The 22,432-nt window shown below is 35.7% G+C and overlaps 1 protein-coding gene and 1 pseudogene across 1 annotated transcript; both read left to right on the forward strand.

Annotated features, from left to right (window-relative positions):
• The first annotated feature begins 10,393 nt into the window (after positions 1-10,393).
• On the forward strand, positions 10,394-13,208 carry LOC113347120 (annotated as a pseudogene).
• Positions 13,209-19,021: 5,813 nt separating this feature from the next.
• On the forward strand, positions 19,022-21,037 carry LOC113347121 (zinc finger MYM-type protein 5-like). Its single transcript, XM_026590706.1, has 2 exons — positions 19,022-19,204; positions 19,586-21,037. The coding sequence occupies exon 2, from the start codon at positions 19,785-19,787 to the stop codon at positions 20,430-20,432; it is 648 nt and encodes a 215-aa protein (XP_026446491.1). The 5' UTR covers positions 19,022-19,204; positions 19,586-19,784; the 3' UTR covers positions 20,433-21,037.
• Positions 21,038-22,432: the final 1,395 nt, after the last annotated feature.

Below are 22,432 nucleotides of genomic sequence, written 5' to 3' on the forward strand. Positions count from 1 at the left end.
CTGCAAAGAACATGAGATGTTTATAGGATGTTTTAACCACATTAGCACTAAATTTACCACAAATGAAGTTGCAAGCTTGATTTTTTGACCTGACATGTGATGAATGAGAATGATGTGCAAGTTCGAAAACGACATGCTTGTGTACGTAGTGCACACACTAGGCAGTGTATGCATTATCAAAGCTGAAACAATATCACGTGGCTTTTGTTAATTTTCACTCATTTGATTTGACCAGGCATTACGCAACCATTCCGGCTAAAGTTTAATGGGAGAAAGAACTTGTTTAATTTGATAAATGTCATGCATATAATTATGGGTTAGAGAGTTTCACCGGGATACTAGAGTTAGACCATCATAAAGCACAAGGCTGTTGCAGCTGCACGGTATCAGTACAAAAAAGACATTTCGATAAAACAGCCTTAAAAACAGCCACAGCTAAAAAGTTGGCAGTAACCTGGTCAATAATGAATCCGTGGGATGGTTAGTCAAGAATGGTTAGTCAAGGATGGTTTTTATGTTCGTAAAATTGGGATGGTCAGTCAAGAATTGGTGGAGTTACTATGAATACAGTGGTTGTACGATGATCTTGAAATATCTTGTAATGGTTTCTGATTTCCAAAATCCGTTATATCAATGAACTGTTTAGAGGATTTCCTCTTTTTATGAAAAAAATAAAAAAAATGAATCCGTGGCCACACTTTCTTTTACCCAAAAAGTTACTAAGAGCAAGTCCAGTGCAATCACGATTCACGTCATGGCCACTGGACGTGGGCGTTATAACGCGTTTTGAGGGGTGTGAACATGTTTCGGACAAAAATGTGTTATTTAAAAGAAAAAACGCGTTTTTATACGTTATTCTAAAATAACGGGCGTTATAACGGTTAAACAAAATATAAAAAAGAATTATGATTTTAAATTCCAATGCAACAGTTACAACGTGCGTGAAAACAGTTATAACGGGTCGAATAACGTTGTTATAACGTTTCCTATCCATCATTATTTTATTCTTTTATTTTTAAAACAAAACAAAACTAGTCATAAAAAACCCAAGGTGACCAAACTTGTGGTACAAAAACCTCACTCAAATGTCGGGATTCATTAAAACTCCATCTTAAACTAACTTGATACAAAAACTCCAAATTTTAAAAAATTGATACAAAAACCTCAAATTTCAAAATTGGTTTCATCAAATTTTATGATGAAACCAAAAATTGGTTTCGTCAAATTCTACGAGGTTTAATCAAATTTTGGTTTCATCAAAATCTTTGGGTTTTTTGTGTTATTTTTGTTTTTTGGGGTTTTTTGTGTTACTTTTGGTTTGGCGGGTTTTTTGTGGATGGATAGTGACACCTTTAGGATTATAACTCGCGGACGGTTTTTAAAATATTAATTATATTTTTTAATCTTTAATTTAAAAAATATAAAAAATTGTAATAAAAATGAGTCACGTGATAGATATCGGATCACTAGATCACTACTAGGTAGATCTTAGGTTATAAATCAACTCTTAGGCCACACAACAAACTATGGATTAGTAAGGCACATATTTTTGGTCACTCAACAGTTTTTTAATCACAAAGAAAATATTGGATCACGGGACAAATTCAGGTTACTAAATAAATTGTAGCTTAGGGAAGAAGCAACATACCTAGTTATTGTAATAATTCCCTATTTTCCCCGTCCATTAGAGTCAAAGGTCTGTAAAGGCTCTCTTTTTAATTAAGAACGAATTCCTTTTATTTAACATACCCCTAGCTGCCCTGACAAACAAGTAAGTAAACAACCTGACCGGAGCTAGATCTTTGGATCATCTGGTAACTTTCAGTTAGTTAGAGTCATTATATAAACAAATAGAACACAAGCTCTACCGTCCACTTTTGGCTCTCGGTAGAGTATAGTTTTCTTGCCCGTAGAGGTACTGACCCCCCTAAATGGAGTATGTGCTTCTACTGTCTGCTTGTTTCAGCTGCGTCAATACGCTCTGGTTGATACTAGATATAGACTCTAAAAGTTAAAGTCAACAATCTGAGAATCCACATTGGTGTCAATCTACTATTGCCCTAGCAGGCGCAATCATTGGTATTGGAGACGTTTTTAGTTCTTAAATTCAGTCTGTGGCGAGAAATCGTCGCGAACATAACAAGCCTCAAAGAAAACACAGGGTCTACAAATATATAAAAACGAGCCCTCCATTTCCTTCTTTGACACCTGGGTCCTTTGTTTCTAAAAAAAAGTTCTCTTGAAGGGCAGCTAGGAATTCTTTTCATTTGGTAGATCCAAGTCCTTGGCCTATTTCAGGTTCACTCGGGGCTTTAGAAACTAACGTAGGAGGTGTGATGTACATGCATTCATATCAAGGGGCGCAAAACTTCTCAGTTTAGGTATCATCTTGATCCTCTATACCATGTTCGTATGGTGGCGCGATGTTCTACGCGAATCCACCTTGGAAGGACATCATACCAAAGTCATACAAGACAGACTTCGATACGGTTTTATCCCTGGACTTATTTTAAGTTGAGTTAAAAAAATTCTAATCAAAATGACAGAATTTTGGGCAATATAGATGTCTGGATCGAGACAAATCTTATTTATGAGCATAAGAATTTTGAATCGGGGCAAACTTTTAAACCGTAAGGTAGATTTTAGGCCATTTAGGGAAACTCCAATGGGCATGATCAAATCTACACATTTGATGTGCAAGGTGGATAGAGAAACTGACTTTTGTGCAGTGGGAAAAGGGTTCATCGACCCAAACTGAACCGACCATAGCATCAAAAGACGACCGTCCCTAACTGCTACCGTAGCAATTAAATTATAACGATTAATAAATACCATCCCCCACCCCCCACCCCCAAAAAAAATAATTAATCATATCAAATATTCAACTCACACCCAATTTTTTTTACTTCAAATGTCTCATAAGGTTATTTCACTTATTTGTGAAGCCAAACTTGAGGATGCTGTCAATAAGATATGTGGTAATTTAAAAAAAATATTGAAAATGATAAAAAGGAAAGAGTTGCGCAATTTCTAGAAAATGTTCAGCTAAAAGGCAAAGAAAAGCTCCAGTTATGAAAGTTAACAACCGAAATTTCAAAAACAAAGGAAAAACAGTTCACAAGCGCGTTGAATGAAAGATACGTTAAATGAAGATAACCAAGAGGCCAAAGATTGTATTTTATTTTTATTGTAGTCATTGTTTAAGTTCTTATTATTGTCTAAGTTTATATCTTGTAAATATTGTGGCAGTAATATTAATTAATGAAAATATTTAGGCCTCAAATTGGACTTCAATTTTATATTAAGCAACACTTATTACATTTAGACTTCAACATAAAGTAACTTGATTTCATAACAACAACAATAACATCAAACTACATCAATTTACGCACATAAAGCTTATAAAGTTCGTACCATTCAAAATGCTTAAACTCTCTTCTGTAATTTTCTTCAACAAATTAGGCTTGCATGGTTTTCAGAAAAACAGGTAAACAACAAGTTAGTTAATATGATTTTAAACTATGATGGAATCGTTCAAAATAAGGACAGCGTTATTAGGATACTCACGAGTTCATCGTTGGTCAATCCAGGATTATCACGGTGAACCATCCACAAAACGTTTGTATAATGTCTGACATCTTTATTTATGAATGAAAATCTTAGTTTAAGCCGCTTGTTGGTTCTTAATTAAATTTTCATTTCGCAGCACTACAAATCTTTGACATCCGCTTTTCCATAAATACTATCTGGTAGGATTTCTCGTTACAGTATTTAGCTAACATCGAATAACAACAACATCTTCTTTCATGATAAAGAGATGGGGAACAATTTAGGTGCAATACATGTGTAATTGAGATGGACCATTTTTAAGGATATTGAAACAAACTTCGTAAAGAAAAGGTTTTCCGTTAGTTTCATGCCATACATCTAGAGCTATTTGGATCACTTTCTCTTCAGTTATATCATTAAAGTTTTCTCGATCAATTTCCCTTACTTGAGCAAGGATGCATGATTAATTTATTGAAAAAGAGCATATAGTCCATGAGCATCTTGGTTTCCGGGGTTCCCCGTTTCTGAAACGAACATTGTGAATATGTTCTGCAAAAAAAACATGTGCGACATGGCTTGATCACGCATAACATTTTCAATAGTATAAAAAATGTAGGCTTTACAATTAGCTAGATCCTCTAGTTGAGTATATTTAGGACCACGAACTCTGGCAGACATTTTTTTGCGATATATTTGTACAAAAGTTTGAAAATGAAAGATTAATATTGAAATAGCTAAGAATTTGTGGGTATACATGGTCTGATATATGAGTTGAATTTGATCGAATTCATAGGGACTGGAATGAGAGTCGTTGGATGGGACAAGCCGTTGCCGGATCATACTAGGCCACTCATCTCACAATGAGCCGAGACTCGTCTCTAACGACAAAATTTATAATGGCTTTATTATAATAGTTATATTTTTTTCTTATATAAATCATACATAGAAACCAATATTTCCAAACAAAACCACAAACATTCTCAACTTAAAACATTGTCAACCAACACCATGTATTTTAAAAGCAAAGGAAAACAAATATTATTTGTATAAGCAAAAGAGTTCGTTCATTATGTTTCATAGATCCATAGTCTGATGAAATGCCATTGCATGTATTCTAAGTGTACACAAGCAGGTTATTCAGCTAAAAGAATGGTCATTGAATCACAATTAGAAAATCTCATGTATTTGCAATATTAAGATCCTAACTATCGTGGAGAACCATGAATGCTAGTTGATGTTATGAAGGCGCAAGAAGATGAAAAGGTAGCAACATTGTGCAAAAACTTGAAACTTAAAGCCAAGTTGAAGAAGTCACAACACGACCACTGCGGAGAAGTAGAGTTTACTACATAGTTGATTAGTGAATGCTCAAGCTCTGGTTGAAAATATGGAAAACACTTCTAAAAATATCCATCGTGTTTTAAGTTGGAGTGGACTGATTAAGTTTCATGTATGAACTGATATCATTATGTTGTCAAGTGTTTAATTAGTGGAAATGTCTTTATATTTGCTCCATTAGTGTACTATGATAACTAATTTGAACATTTTTTTATTTGAAATCAAAGTACATTAAATTAAATAAAATTACATTACACTCAATTACTACTAAATCATAAAAACGAGGTTATAGACATCCTCAATCATGGGGCAGTTGGTGGAGCATCTAGAAGGCAGAAGGGTTGAACCTGTGAAGATATCTAAGGATGTTGAAACAAGGTAAAACCTGAAAATCTATCCCGTTGGTTTGCTGCCATGTCGCAGCAGTTCTTTGGTTCACTTCAACTTCAGTTTTACCTTTAAATTTATTTCAGTTAGTTTGCATTAGCAGACCAAGAAATTGGTTGACAACATGACTAATTTCTTGAAAACGATTCGACAATCCGTGAGCATCACGGTTTTTCAGGTTCCCCGTTTGTCCAGCGAACATTACGAAAACATTTTCCTAAAAGGTTCGTTCACGTAAAATTCGTAACACTGTGGATACTATCTCTTGTTTGAAAAACATAAGTTGTGAAATTGTTAAATCTTGTTCTTGAGTATACTTGGGACCACGAACTCTGGCATACATTTTTTTTTACAGATTTTGAGATTAGGATTTAAGACTGAAAGATTAAAATTGAAGCAAAATTATAAGAAGTTGTGGGTGTAAAAGGTGGAGAGGGTGTGGCAGTTCAATTTATGCAGAGTAGATTGAGATTCGTCGGATGGGTGTAGTTGTTGCCGGCTCAACATACAAGGGTTGGCTCAGTACGAGACGTGGGTTGTATCAATGTGACACAAATCAAGATCTAAGTATAAATCGATTTGTTAAACACCCTAGAACATGAGAGAAAAATAAGGTTAAATTCATTTTTCTATCCATTCAATGCTTAAATATCCCTGTATTTCCTTGGATATAGGTTTTATTTCTTTAGGTAGATGCATAGTTGTATACACCTTTATAGAATAATAGAGTCCATTTAAATTAAAACCAACACCAGATGACCACCAAATCAGGAAAAAAATAGATCTGCTTTGATTTGGAGAGGCTGGTGAAAGTACTGAATATGTTGATGAAGCTTGGTTTTATTCATAGATCAGTGTTGATGAAAATTGTTATGCTTCGGGTTCTTCTTCCACAAAAGCTATATGTACTGATGATCCACATATCCATAAAACAAACACAAAAAGAATTAAAAAAACCTTAAAGGGTTCAAACTAGCGAAAACTGGTGAAAAGAAGGTTGGGGTGGTGATTGATCTTCTTAGACCGACTCCAAATGAGACGATTTGAGAAGAGAGTTTTCAGGCAGGGGTGATTTCCATCGCTCTGGTTTTTAGAAAGAGAAAGTCCACTAGAATGTAACTTCCTATAATCTATCACATGTAGAGGTGTAAAACGTGCCTTCCCAGCACATCACAAACCACGAAGTCACGTGTTTCCTGTCGTGTTGTGCTGTGCCAGCGATTAAGCGTGTCGTGTTGTGTCGTGCTAGACGACGTGTTGTGTAAGAAAAATAAGCGTAATCTGTCGTGTTTTGCTGTGCCATGCACATTTATTTTATGTTATCTAAAGAAAATATCTGCCAAATATTTAGGTATTATATGTGTTGTTATAAAAATAAGTCAACAAGACAAGACGATGACAAAATGTCAAAAATTGGGTAGAATAAAGACTCTTTTGTCAAATATTCACAAAATGAGATGTGTTGTGCCATATGGTATAGTGTTTTATACATGTTATGACGTGTTTTCTCAACATATTATCTATGTTGTCCCACGTGCTTATCCGTGCTGCATGTAATGTTGTTCCACTACTATGCCGATTTGTGTGGCTCAGTGTATCCCATGAAACTACCGTGTCGGCTAAGCTGGAAATTTAACATGTTGTGTTGGACTGTATTTTTGCTGGAACGACCCAATTTGCACCTCTAATTACATCACTCAAAATGTATATTGTTCCCCAAAATTAACCTTGTGATAAAAATACGTTCTAACCCAAAACCAACCCAAAAGGTATCTTGTTAACCTTCAAAGTCTGGAACTCACCAATTGATCGTAAGGTTATATCATTAAATGCATTAATCTTGTGTCGAATGAACATTGTGATAATAGGAACTTAAATTTAAATTAGTTTTCGTCCTCAAGATGTCATGGTAATATTCACTTCACCATGTCCACCGATCCTACCTTTTTTTTAATACATAAAAACCAGTACAATTGATGCAAATTGCGTCTCCCTTAAACTTAGTTATTTGGATTTTGTTGATGATACCCATGTTCACAAAACATATGCTACTATAATTGGATTCTTTTAACACCGCTAGATTGGGGGCCCCTAGCTACATGACAAAAAAGGTCATGAAATAGTTCTTGGGGTTATCTCTTATCCCCAATTTTTTAAAATGACTAAATTACCCCAAAATTATTAGTGGTAATTAGTAATTAAGTTAATTAACTATTAAATAATTTAGTTAGATTAAAATCAGATTTAAGGATTAAATTTTGATAAAAGAAAAATTGGGTTTTTGTGTTGTGGAGAGGAAGAAAGTGAGTTTTGGGAGGAAATTTAGGGTTTTTTGAAATGAGTGATTCTAGTGGAGGAAATGATGTAGGTGAAGATTCAAACAACATACATGATTGTGTTGATGGTAATATTGTCTCAGTTAATCATATGGATTGGATGTTTGATGAAGATATGTTAATAGAGGAAGCTTTGAATAATGGTGGAAATGAAGATCCTATTGCTCAAAATGAAGAACCCGAAGCTCAAAACAATCAGGTAAACTTCATATACTTTTCAAATTGTCTGAATGGTGCTCCAAGTGGTCGATTCATGGTCGATATGGAACTACTCAGAGTGAGGATCGTTAGGTCGGGAGTATAATAAACTAATGACCCTTGAGAGTCGTCAGTGTCCAAGTAACAAGGGTCGTCATATGGACATCCCTTGACACTGACGACTCTCAAGGGTCGTTAGTTTATTATAATGGGCAGTGTCAAGCAAAATCTCTTCTTGACGACCCTTGTTACTTGGACATCGTCTTTGTCTTTCTTTTCATATGGAGTTGTTAACATTTAAAATGGGCACGGTCTTTTGCTTTCTTTTCACGTAGAGTCGTTAATTTTAAAATAGGGTCGTTCGTAAAGGATCGTTATATGTTTCTATGTTTCGGTAACGACTCTAATTTAGAGTAAAAAAAAAATGAAAAACCAGAATTAGAATTAGGGTCGTTATCTTCCTCCTCATATATCCTAACGATTTTTCATAATCTCTACATGCATATGAAAAATCGTTAGGCTTTAGGATTTTCGGGTTGACGATCCTTTAACTGTAATTGATTTTTTTTTTCTTCATGTCGGTAATGAAAGAGAAGATAGTTGAGAGGGAGGGAGAAGAGATTGTCTCTTTTTTGTTAAAAGATGGAAATGCAATGGAGGCTTGGGGTTAAGAATGAATAGAGTTTTAAGTTTTATCATTAATGAAGGACAAAATAATATTTTCATCACATCTTGGAACCCCTAACATAAATACAGTGGATATAAATTTGGTGAGCCCCTAAGTATTTTCCGGGGCCCCCAATTAAGGGCTGTTTTTTAATTCAAGGGACTAAAAGTTATGCGCGCACATGGTTACAAACTTGCAATAATCCAAAGGCAACATCCAAACAGCAGCCTCCTTCACTGTCCCAGCTATATCATCCATGGGTATGGGTTAATGGGTATATTCTTGAAATGCACCATTTTAGAACACTACAGAAGACTTAACAATTGGCATCAATAATACCACACTAGTACGAACGACTCAAATTTGGACCAGAAGACTTTCAGCAACAACATCGATGCACCTCACACATGTTGGGAGGGTCGCACGTCTCGTCGACTTGCGTTTACATTTTCCACTTGTCTAGCGTGGTCCATGATCCATATATATATACTTGTGGAAAGACAGGTCCAAATAGGGGTGCACATACCCTACCCATACCCGCCAACCCTACCCTATCCGCCGGTTTTTTAACCGTATCCTACCCTATCCATTATTTGGCGGGTAGGGTGACGGGTAAAGATTTTCTTAACCGCCAGTAAACAGGTAGGATGGTGGGTATAGGCCATATCCTACCCACCCTATCTAGAGGTGCACATACCCTACTCATACCCGCCAACCCTACCCTACCCGTCAGTTTTTTAACCGTATCCTACCCTATCCATTATTTGGCGGGTAGGATGGCGGATAAAAATTTTCTTAACCGCCAGTAAACGGGTAGGGTGGCGGGTATAGACCATATCCTACCCACCCTACCCGTTGTGCAGCCCTAGGTCCAAATACGTATATTCTTCATCTTACCTTGTGGTGTAGTCGGTTGGTGGAAGATAGAGATACCTGTGGATCAGCTGATGGGTCAAAATATGTAGAGTTAGTAACTTCCATTCACAGCCACAATCACACCCATATTCTGATATTCTATCCAAAATATTGATAGGGACCGTACTCTAGTATGAATTATTCGAGACTAGTCCGTGTGATCAACCAATTTAAAATTCTTCACAAGCATAAATAAAACGTAGATATAGATCAGAGCTGGAGTCTGGAATCAAGATCACATCCCAATTTCCCAGATCAAACATTTCAACGGAGGAATAGGAATGTGATAAACTATTATAAGCCGGAGGAATTTTAAATTAGGCTAGTATGTTTAGACTAGAGGGAGCAGAGTAGAGAGATGAATAATAGGGAGCTGAATAGCACCACCCAAGTTTAAACTAAGAAAAATGAATAAAGAAAAATAAAGTAAAATATCACACTCTTGAACTGATTTTGATGAACCATCACCGGCAACCAACTAGAAGTTCAGTGACTGGAGCGTTCCTATAAGAGATTACCAAATTCAAGTAAACCAAAACGGTTCTTGCCGGTGAATTTACTAGATAATTAATTTTTCATGGAATTTGATAGCCCTGTAGGCTGTAGCAGTTTTAATAGAATTTGATTTCCATAAAACTTGGTAACCTCTCCAGCAGTTTTGAGGGTCTTGACTTTCATATTTATTTATTTATGGCATTCATGGTGGTAGATTCAAATATCTGCTACATGCTATGGGATTGTCGAGTGTCATTAGACGTTAGCACTCCACGGTGGAATGGTGGCCCATATGAACAGAATATTATTATTAGTCAGTGAAAACACTTGTTAATTTTAAGATTTAGTACCAAAATTTTTAATCACTCCTTAGATTCCTGTTGAATTTTTGATGATGACATGGATGGTCTCTCTCCCTCTTTTGAGCAGTAGTTTTATGTCTACAACAACAGCTAGCTAGAGTTAAGAGACAATAAGAGATAGACGACAAAGGTTTTTCCAACTCACCCAGAAAGATGCAACCAACTAATGTAGAGTACGGTAGAGGACAGAACATGACAATCGAGTAAGCGTTTCATCTCAGTGTATTTTTTGTTTACTGTGTGCTAGCTTGATTTGATTTCAAGTCTCAAATCCTAATAAAAGAAGAAAAGAAAGATCTCTTTTCTCTCATAAAGAGAGAAATATTGCAGGTACCTCTTTACATAGTTTATATATACTGAACAGAATAAAAATGAATCAACTTGCTCTTCTTGAATCAGAATTTGTTGAAGTCGATCCAACCGGAAGATATGGAAGGGTATGTGGCAATGAAATCTCTCATCACTTCACTCTCTTCCTGAGTTCTTTTTTCTCATTTTTCCTGTTTTTATTATTTGTTGCAGTACAAAGATATCCTTGGCAGAGGAGCTTCAAAAACAGTGTACAAAGCTTTTGATGAATACGAAGGGATTGAAGTTGCTTGGAACCAAATCAAGCTATATGATTTCTTACAAAGTCCTGAAGATCTTGAGAGATTGTACTCTGAGATTCATCTTCTCAAGACTTTAAACCATAAGAATATAATGAAATTTTATTCTTCTTGGGTTGATACTACAAACAGAAACATAAATTTCATTACTGAAATGTTTACTTCTGGAACTCTCAGACAGTAAGTTCTTCATTTTCATTAATTGTCGGTGTAAACTCTTCCTGATTTTCGAGAATGAGAATTTTTCTGATTTGAGTTTTGATTTGATAGGTATAGACGCACTCATAAGAGGGTTAACATTAGAGCAGTAAAGCATTGGTGTAGACAGATCCTGAAAGGACTGGTGTATCTACATAGTCATGAACCTCCAGTAATCCATAGAGATCTCAAATGTGATAACATCTTTGTTAATGGCAACCAAGGAGTAGTTAAAATTGGCGATCTCGGACTCGCCGCAATCCTCCGAAAATCCAATGTTGCTAATTGCGTTGGTAAGTAACTTTGTTTCTGAGTTCTTGAATTTAGGAATCTGGATTGAGCGTATGTGATTGGATATTTCAGGAACACCAGAATTCATGGCACCAGAAGTTTATGAAGAGGAATATAATGAACTGATTGATATTTATTCTTTTGGGATGTGTATATTGGAAATGATAACTTTTGAATACCCTTACAGTGAATGCACACATCCTGCACAAATCTACAAGAAAGTTATCTCTGTAAGTTCTGGCTCTGTCTTAATGATAAAATGTCTGTGAGAACTCTAATTTGAACTGTTTCACTGCTTTGATGCTCTAGATTTATATGTTATGTCGGTGCCTGATAGGGAAAAAAACCAGCTGCGTTATACAAAGTGAAGAACCCTGAAGTGAGAAGATTTATAGAGAAATGTTTGGTGGCTGCTTCGCGGAGACTCTCGGCAAGAGAGCTGCTTAATGACCCATTTCTCCGAATTGATGATTATGGTGCTGATTTGAAGTTATTAGAGTACGAGAGGGAAACTGATGATATCAGTCCTCTATTTTTATATCAACCGAACTTTGAATTCCGTAGTAATACTAGTTCACTGAATGGATATTCTAATGATTTTGATTTTGGATTGCCTCTTGAACATCAAAATTCATGGGAATACAATCCTATTGAGAATGAACGGAGTGGTATTGAACTGTTCAATTACCATGAAGATGAGAAACAACAAAAGGTTGACATTACAATCAAAGGAAAGAAAAGAGAAGATGGTGGGATCTTCTTAAGGCTTAGAATTACAGATAAAGAAGGTTAGATTTCTTGAATTTTCATTATTTTCCATGTTTTGTTTTTTATTTGAATTGTTGATCCAGAGGAATCAAAATTGAATTCCTTAATTGTTTTTGAAGGCCGGGTTCGGAATATCTACTTCCCTTTCGACATTGAAACTGATACAGCTTTGGGTGTTGCAACCGAAATGGTTGCAGAACTAGATATAACAGACCACGACGAGACTACAATAGCATATATGATAGACAAAGAACTTGCTTCCTTGGTACCCGACTGGAAACTAGCGGAGAATCGGTACTTCGGAAATGCAAATTTCTGTGAAAATTGTGCCTCAAATCGTTCTTCTATCGGTTCTTTAATGGAATATCTTACCTCAAACGACCAAGGTTCCAAGAACTTGAAATTTTTGCAATGTTCAGCAAATGGGTGTGCAGCTATGCGCGGTAGATTTGGAGAAATCACGAGCCAAGTAGAAGGGTCAGAGCCCGCTATCACAGCAGGAGCATCTATACTTTCACAAGAATTCGGGGAGAGCCATGGACATGAAAACACAACCAAGTATGAAAATACGAGTGATAAAGATAGTGTGAGTTTTGCTGATTATAGTGAACCCAATACAAGAAGTTCTTCCCCTGCAGATCCATCACCATGTTGTGAATACTTGGATAATAATGAAAACGAGATCAGACAAGAATTCAGATGACTAAAAGCCATGTATCAAATGAAATTAAGAGATCTTAAATATCAGCAGATTGTAAGAAAGTCGGAAGCTCTCAGTCTTGGATCACCCGGTTTTGATAATAGCAGGGAAGTCAAGGTGATGAGAAATCATTTTAGAGGTTCTTCATATTCGTCTCAAGTACATAGAGAGAAGAATAAACTTTTCTGTAATTACTCGCTTCGTAGGTCCACTTCTCTTCTGGTTGATGCTATTGATGTTTAAATTTCTATTCAGTTCTCCCTTTTCTTTTTTGTTGTTACAAAATACAAGGGAAACCCCAAATGTTTCATCACAAACTAAACTTCATCAGTTTCTGTAATGGACATCACATTGTATTTTATGTAATATTCCAAAGGTGTCAGTTTACGTTTATCACCTTGTCGTGTACCCCAAGAACATTTTTTTTTTGAAGCACCCCAACAACATATGCAATTACTTTGGTTGGAATGAATGAGACCCCTAACGACCCATCACAGAACCGGAGAGAGAAAGTCTGTAAATTGGGCAATAAAGTCGGGCGATAAATTCGGGGGAGAATTTTATGTGAATTGCAATTTCCATGTTAAGGTTTCTCACAAGATGATCTAATAATTCATTAATGCCTTTCAAATTAATCATAAAAGTTAACCGATTGGTCTTGTAGTCTTTTATTTTATTTTATTTGTTGTTTTGTTCGGTTGTTATTGGGTTCATTATAAATTTAGGGTTTTTTTCTAAAAACGATTTCTAATTCGTGTTTGGTCTTGCGAATTTTCGTGAGTTTTCGAAAGATCTCTTCTTTAGCGAGTTTGAATTACACTTACCGGAATTCATGGATGATTCTGTCAAGTGGTGTTAGTTGGATTTCCTTTAGCGATTGGTCATTGGATGGAGATGTTTGGTTTATCTACTGATTACACTTGCTACAAGCAAATTTGCACGTGTCTACTTCATCGAGCATAAGAAGAATAGTTTATTATACAAAGTTATTGGGTTTGTAATCATGAGACTCTGCAGATTTCAGAAATCTTTCAGATTAGAAAAAAATTTAGTTTTGTTTGTTGTAAGAAGGAAATGTAGCTGCATGAAAATGAAAATGCGGGGGTCTAACAACCACACCCAAAAATTCATTTGGCAATCCGAGAGGAGTTACTCCAATATACTTTCTAGAGAATCAACTAGACAGTCAGATTCAATCAACATAAAAGTATATCAAAGAGTTTAATATCTCTAACTCTTAATTCAATCCGCAATCAGCAAATAGAAATCTGCGAGCCCGATTGAATATAAGAGGAGTTAACTTGAACGGTACCAAAGACCAATGTTCAAGTGTCAATCAATATAAATCAACAACCAAAGGTTGGATATTCTAATTGATTGATCTTAATGCACAACCTGTGATATTTCAATTATATAACAAAATATAATGCGGAGAAGAAATAACACAGACACCAGAATTTTGTTAACGAGGAAACCGCAAATGCAAAAAACCCCCGGGACCTAGTCCAGTTTGAACACCACACTGTATTAAGCCGCTACAGACACTAGCCTACTACCAATGAACTTCGGACTGGACTGTAGTTGAACCCTAATAAATCTCACACTGATTCAAGGTACAGTTGGGCTCCTTACGACTATGATCCCAGCAGGATACTACGCACTTGATTTCCTTAGTTGATCTCACCCACAACCAAGAGTTGCTACGACCCAAAGTCGAAGACTTGATAAACAAATTTGTCTCACACAGAAAAGTCTATATGATTGAATAAATCTGTCTCCCACATAAATACCCAAGATTTTTTGTTCCGTATTTTGATAAATCAAGGTGAACATGAACCAATTGATAAACCATACTTATATTGCCGAAGAACAACTTAGTATTATCAATCACCTCACAATAATCTAAATCGTATAATGGCGAAACTAGATATTGTGGAATCACAAACGATGAGACGAAGATGTTTGTGATCACGTTTTATCTTGTCGGAGAAATTAATCTCGAGAAAATCTTAGAGAATATAGTACTCAAACGATAGAATCGGGCAAGATCAGAACACGCAAGTACAAGAGAAGTAGTTGGGTCTAGCTTCACAATCCAATGAAGCTTTCAAGTCGTTAACCTACAAGGTTTAGGAAAACCTAAGGTTAAAGGAGAATCGACTCTAGCTTATGCAACTAGTAACACATAGGATATGTGGGGATTAGGTTTCCCAGTTGCTAGAGTTATCCTTTATATAGTTTTCAAATCAGGGTTTGCAATCCAAGTTACCTTGGTAACAAAGCATTCATTATTCACCGTTGAATGAAAAAACTGATTCAACCATGCTAATATCTTTCAACCGTTAGATCGAACTTAGCTTGTTATACACAAATGAAATGTACCCTCATTTAGGTTTATGTAACCATCCTAAACGTGTACACCCATGTTGGCTCAACAATAGTTAATCGAGGTTAGCCATATGATAACTCTCATATCAACCATATTCATCTTATCCATAACTAGTTCAAATGACTTAAATGAAACTAGTTAAAGTGTTGTTCAATTGTTATATTCTCATATAAATATACAATAGCACAATCGAAACAAAATCCGTTTGATTCACTCGAATGAATTCATGAAAATTATAGCCACGGTTTGCAAAGATTGGATTCCTTATTATATAAATCACTACACCATTTTAGTTGATTTGCAACTCAGATTAGCAACCGCACTAGTGCCGTTGCCAAATGTTTGTTGCTAAATATTCGCAACGGCCGATGTCAGTTGCAAATTTCCCAACCGCGCGCCCTTGGTTGCTATTAGCAACAGATGGGAATTTGAGCGTGTGAGTTACGCGTGTGGTTGGTAACACTATGAATATATTTTCTCCCAAGTCAAAGCTTGGTCAATTGGTCTAAATTCTTTTTCACCCCGATACCGTAGCGGGTTTATCTTCTTCTTCTCACTTTTTCTCAGCCACAAATCTTTTCTCGTCTCTCTCTCTCTTTCAATCTGGATCTGCTGCTCTGAAGAGTGAAGCATTCTTGTTCAACTGAAATCCAACCAGATTAAGTTTTGATTTTCTTTCTTGTTATTGTTGTTAAGTTTTGATTTAGTTTCTGATCTATGTTGTTTGTTGAAGAGGTGAAGGAAACCTAAACCCATAGCGCAGACTCCTCTTCAAACATCATCATCAATGGATGACTATCAAGATCAGGGTAATACGGGGTAACTTTCTATTTTCTCTGTTCTTTTTATCAATTTTCCCGAAAATTTTGAATTAGGGTTTCCAATTTTCTGTAATTTTGAGATTTTTGAATTTATTTGTTGAACTCACAAATACGAGGATTAACCGTTTGAGGGTGTGATAGGTCAATCAATTTTATTTTGTTGAGTTGTTTTTATATCATCAGTGAACATACCATTTGTACATTACAAATACAGATAGCAAAAAGCTAACTACATGAGATTTACAAATAAAATTAGCAAAAAGCTTTACCATGTAGTAATTTTGTAAAGTTTCGCCTCTTTGGAAAAACCTTGCCACAAAAAATGCAATGTCTTCCACTGGTCTGTAAGGAGCAGCGCCACCAAAAGTTTGGAACCTAGTATATGTACATTTGGTTGAGAAGGTTACTAAAACATTAAAAATAAATCTATAGAACAGCTCAGATGACATGTGTCAACCGACATTCAAAATAAGGAAAACATCTTACCATCCAGTCCAATTCTCAGTCCACATCTTGGGTTTCTTGCCAGAATTTGGAGTAAACTGATCACAGTAAAATCCATTGCAAGTGTTGATCTGCAACACTTTAAAAAGGCAGCATTAGACACATAAAACAAATCTTAGCTAATTATGCAAAGATTCAGTGATAACTTAATTTCTTAAAATAAGTAAAAACCTAACCTGTAAAGAGCTTGGATGCAGTTTTCTTCTTCGTATGTAACCATCTACGATTATTTGTTTTTCCCTTCGAAACCTACATGAAAAAAACAAAAAAAACATTCATTCCCATCCCAATTCTCTAAACAATTAAAACACTCCACAAAGCTCAAATGGTTTTTTGCAGTTTCAAAATACGTATCGACAACCATCAAATGTTAAGTTTCAAATGAATGGTAAAATAATTTATTAGAGTTGCATTTAGGTTCCTTTAAATGCATTTATCACCCTAGCTTACCTTGCAGACTTTTCTACTCCGTGATATACTCTGCATATATAAGCATTGCTTCTTGTTGAAAGCATCATTACAACTTCATTCTTAAAGGGCTTCTTATCCATATTCTTAAGGGCATCTCATACCTTCATTTTTAAGGGAAGAAAAGGACTAGACCAAAGAAGGAGGAACATATTGTTTTAGTTGGAAGAGACAACAACAAACACAATTACGAACACACTTACATCATATTGTTACCAAGTACACAAAGTGGATATTCTTAAGAAGTTTGACCTAAAAGGTATGCAAAGACACAATGCACTATACCTTAAGAGCACAACGTATTAAGCGGCTCAAAACAATAAAGTTCAGACCTTCCATCTAATCACTTCACATGTACGGAAGCTACTGGTTCCATAACCCGATTTTTTGCAGTACTTCCATCCATGTCAATTCTTCATTTAATGTAACAACACAAAGTTAAGTTTTTATTCTTACTTTAAATTAATACGATGTGAAAAGCATTAAAAGTAACCAAATGTAAAGCACCATTCTAAGCCTGTATACTCGTTAAACAACACTAAATTATAAAATAAAAAATAAAATTGACTGCCACTTCAGTTGGTGCTGAGTCAAATGGCGGTGAGAGTGACAGTGGCAATAGCAGCAACAATGTGACTCAAGTGTATGGAATGTGTGATTTGGAAAACCAAGTCAGAAAAAACTGTTTATGGTTGTATTCAAGTGTAAATATATACCTCCCTCGATCTTAACAATATCAGAAATAAAATCAAATGTCGTCACCTGAATCTGGAGAGTCAATATTTATCAAGACAACCATAAAAACAATTTAGTTAGAAGTTAGTAACCATCTAGAGTGTGAAATCTGCTTCGCAGGAGAAAAAAACATTGAAAAAATAATGGATTTTAGTTACTGACCTCGTCACAGAATGGATACAACTCTGGCTCGTCGTTGAGGGAACACTTCATAATTAAATATAAGCAAGTATTAGTAGGCAATATATATTGCAGGGATAATTGCAGGGACTCATAATCTACTAAGTTAGGAGATTCAGATACAACCTTCGTAAACATAATTAAAAGAATAATACATGTTGAAGTCGATTTGTTGTAAAGATTGCTAAACAAAATAGAAGAGTTAGCCAATTAGATAAGATAGCCCAACTACAGGGGAAGATTAGGGTTCCTGAAAGACAAAAAGGAGAATATTTCAGAATAAAATCAATATGTCAGCAATCATAGGAAAACCCAAACTTAATGTTGAGACTATTAGTCCCATATTGTCTGGCCAATTAAGATCCTGCGATTTATAATCCTATGGGCCTCTCCACTCATTGCCAATTGGTTTTGAGTTGGATGCCCTTATTCTAACATGGTATCAGAGCAGGCTATTTTGCGACGAGTCATTTGATCACGCATTTACTCCGCGTCACCCGATTTAATTGTCCACGTGTTAGACCCAACGAGACTACACGTGAGGGAGCGTGTTGATACTATTAGTCCCATATTGTCTGGGCAATTAAGATCCTGCGATTTATAATCCTATGGGCCTCTCCACTCATTGCCAATTGGTTTTGAGTTGGATGCCCTTATTCTAACAGGTTTAATAATCTTAATCACTTGTTAGTACCTTTCATGCAAATATTAATCATATGAAAATTAAAACTCAAATCAAAAAAGAAAAAATGTTGAAAGAGAGTAAGATCGTTACTCAGAACGGCTAGAGCAATTGCAATCGATCTTTTGTTGAACTTTTCAAAGAGGATGAAGGCTGTGGAAAAGAGAATCGTAAACTACGGATGAAGAATTTTCTTGTTTCTTCTTGTTAATCATGATGGTTGCGCCACCAGTTTGTTTTTAGGTTTTGTATGCTTTCAATGCCGAGGGGCGGAGGCACATGGAACTGGGTGTGCACTTGCCCACCCTTGGTTGCCAAACTCCACCACTGGGTCTTAATTTCTCCAAGCCCAATTTTGATTTTAGAAAGCTTTGCACGCCCTTAAAAAAAATAGTTGTGCACCCCCTTAGAAAGCTCGCCTATATTAAAGTTATACAAACAGAGTGAGATCGGGAATTCCTAAATCTAGGTACCGAAGAAACTTGAAAAATAGCCATGAAAGGCATGAGAAGACATCAAATCACCGGAGAACTGTAAGGGTTTTACACCAAATCGTTGTTAATTATTGCAAGTGCTAATTGTTGTGTAGTATTTGAGAGAATTTCATCACGAGGTAGGGTTTTTTTCTTCCTTCTTCTCAAATTTTAATCTTCATATTGTATTGAAAAGCAAAACTGTGAAGATATGTTTGTAGTGGGTAAATTTATTGAATTGGTTTTCGTTTACCACTTTAAAGTTGCATATAATCAGATATTAGGATTTAGGTTCTCTAATTTTCTCTTCTTAATTTCAATTTTATTATGAATTTGTTAAAACTAACTTAGGGTTCATGTTAAAATTTAGGGTTTTTATTATGCATCATGTTCTATTGACAATTAAGGATTCGGGTATTCATTATTTCCTCTTAATTGATGTTTGATCAAGAAAATTTGATTCAATTTAATAACTAAATGATGTGTGTGATCAAGGGGTTTAATATCTCAACTGTCTTCAGGTATGGATAAGTTTGTGACCAGAACTAAGAGACAGAGAACAACAGATGTTCCAGAATTGCCTTCAGTTTCAAGTATTCCAAGTTCACAAGTACCTCCCCCATCTTCTAATACTTATGGTCCACAAATAGTACCTTCCATCCCTGCTCCTACTCCGCAACAACAAGCAGCTTCTAGTATTGTCCAGGATGAGTTCTCGATATGGATCTTCAAACAGACCCTGCAATGAGAAAGCCAATATCAAGTTATCATGATCAAGACAAAGTACGGAGAGCTTACATGAAGATGGGTCCTTTCCAACCTAAGAATTTTCCATTTCCACAAAAGCTAATGGGAAAAAAGAATCATAAGAACAGAAGATTCAATGAAGCTTGTTTTTTAAAACATGGAAGTTGGTTAGAGTATAGCATATCTAAAGATGTTGTATTTTGCTTTCCGTGTTATCTCTTTAGAAATTATGTTAAGGGTAAAGGTAGCTCTGATGCTTTTGTGAATGCAGGTTTCTCAAATTGGAAGCAACTTGAAAAGTTAGATAAGCATGTAGGATGTCAGAAAAGTGCACACAATGATGCATATATGAAAAGCCGCGAGTTACTGCAGAAAACACATCATATTCAGGCTATCTATCGTCGTCAAAAAGAACAAGAAAGTTTGAGTTACATGATTCGTTTGACCGCATCAATTGTTGTTATTAGGTTTCTTTTATGTCAAGGATTAGCTTTTCGTGGCCATGATGAATCCGATGCTTCACATAATCAAGGTAACTTTCTTGAACTTCTTCAATACACAACTGAATATAATGAGAGTATCACATTTGAATCCAAGCGACAAGTTTACAGCTTTCGATAAAGGTGCGTTAATTCGTCTTGCTAAACTATATCCAACTGATTTTTCTCAAATGGATATCATGATTCTCGACCGACAACTAGATACCTTTCTTGCTGATATTCTTTCGGGTAATGATTTTTCTGAATTAGGTGGTATTAGTGCGCTTGCCCAGAAAATGGTTGAAACCAAAAGAAATATAGTGTACCCTCTAGTCTACTTGTTGATTACATTATCTTTGATATTGCCGGTTGCTACAGCTACTGTTGAGCGAGTTTTTTCAGCAATGCATATAGTGAAGAATCGTTTGCGAACCAGTATTGGGAATGAGTGGTTGAAAAATTGTTTACTAACCTACATTGAGCGGGAACTTTTTCGCAAGATTAGCACTGACAGGATTAGACAGCGATTTCAAGATATGGCAACACGTAGCGGACAGTGCTGACTATGAAGACAATTTTTTTGGTAAAGTATACAAAGTTTTTTTGGGTATAAAATTAGAGGACAATACATGATCGAAGAATGAAGTAGCTAACATATCTCTAGAATTATATATTTTGTTGCTACAAAACGCTATTAGGTGTTGTAGTACAATCTTTCATGTGTAATGGAACTTTTTTTTTGAGTTATTTGTTTTTTATTTTTCATGGTGTACATTTTCGTTGCCCACCCTGCTTCGAAATCCTGGCTCCGCCCCTAAACAGAGCGGCAGGCGCATCGGGCGTGCGTGTTATACTAGTATTTGTAAGTGTTTAAACTAAATAAACGTTGGAACTAAACTAAATAAACTAAAGACAGCAACAAAGATAGCCTAAACTCGACCTTCTCCTGCCTTGCTCTCCTCTCCTTCTCTACCTGATTCAATGCTTCTCTCAACCCTCCAATGTGCACTTTCTAAACCTTATTACTGATCCATCTGGTTCACGTACTTCAATTCCGGAATCGTAGTTGTTCATAGTTTCATGATTCTCCATCCGCAGAGGAGAATCTGCTCTCTCTTTCACTATTGAACCCCAGTCAATATCATATTCATTCTCATAATACTTCACGCCCGCAAAGTTGCGCCTGTTTTTTATGAAATTGAGCTTGTCAATAGGGATTGAGTTGATTTGAACCGGATCACGCTCAAAGTCCCGAAAAACAATAGTCATATCTATTTCCACAGGTTTAGACAAGAAACCTGTTTTGAGGCATACTAAATAATGCCAAAATATGGTCACTAAATAAAAAACAACATCACCCCTTATCCACCCTTTTTGATAATGGCATAACTACCCTTACATAATTAGTGTTAATGATTATGATTAGATTTGATTAGCTATGAATTTTAAGGATTGATTAAAAATTAAATTATTAGTGGTGAATTAGTAGATAAATCATAAGTGAGAGAGTTGGGATTTTTGAGAGGAAAAAGAAGAAGAAGTGAAAAAAAAACTTGGGTTTTGAATTTTGAGATTTTAATGATTAGAAGTGACCAAAATGGGTGATTCAAATCAGAGGTAGACTTCTATACAAGGTTTAATTTCTTTATATAAGTTGAATCTGTCAAAAAAATGAATTTTTAAAACCCAGATCTACTGAACAGATGAAAAGTTCGGCTGATAACTTTTCAGCTGAACCTCCGTTTTTTGAAAATATACCTAGGTTCGGCTGACAAGTTATCAGCCAAACCTAGGTATATTCTTAAAAAAACTGAGGTTCGGATGAAAAGTTGTCAGTCGAACTTCACTCTGAAACTGACGAATTTAGGTTCGGCTAATTCGAACAAAATTTAGCAAAGTCGTATTAGCCGAACATAGTGTTTCTCTAAATCATACACTAGGTTCGGCTCAAAATTGATACTCCAAGATCAGCCGAACTGATCTTCTGAAAAACCTAATTTCATTTTTGAAATCATATTCTATCGATCAAACAAAATAAAATCAATCAAAAACAAGATGGGTTTGTTACGCATACATTCTAAAATACATCTAAGAGCAATTGAGATTTGGATTTCACACTCCAATATCGCTCACTTCGATTAG

The sequence above is a fragment of the Papaver somniferum genome, chromosome 2, assembly GCF_003573695.1.
Source record: "Papaver somniferum cultivar HN1 chromosome 2, ASM357369v1, whole genome shotgun sequence".
NCBI lineage: Eukaryota > Viridiplantae > Streptophyta > Magnoliopsida > Ranunculales > Papaveraceae > Papaver > Papaver somniferum.

Coding starts and splice junctions, on each gene's coding strand:
- LOC113347121 (XM_026590706.1), top strand. CDS start 19,785: ATGGATCTTCAAACAGACCCTGCAATGAGAAAGCCAATATCAAGTTAT.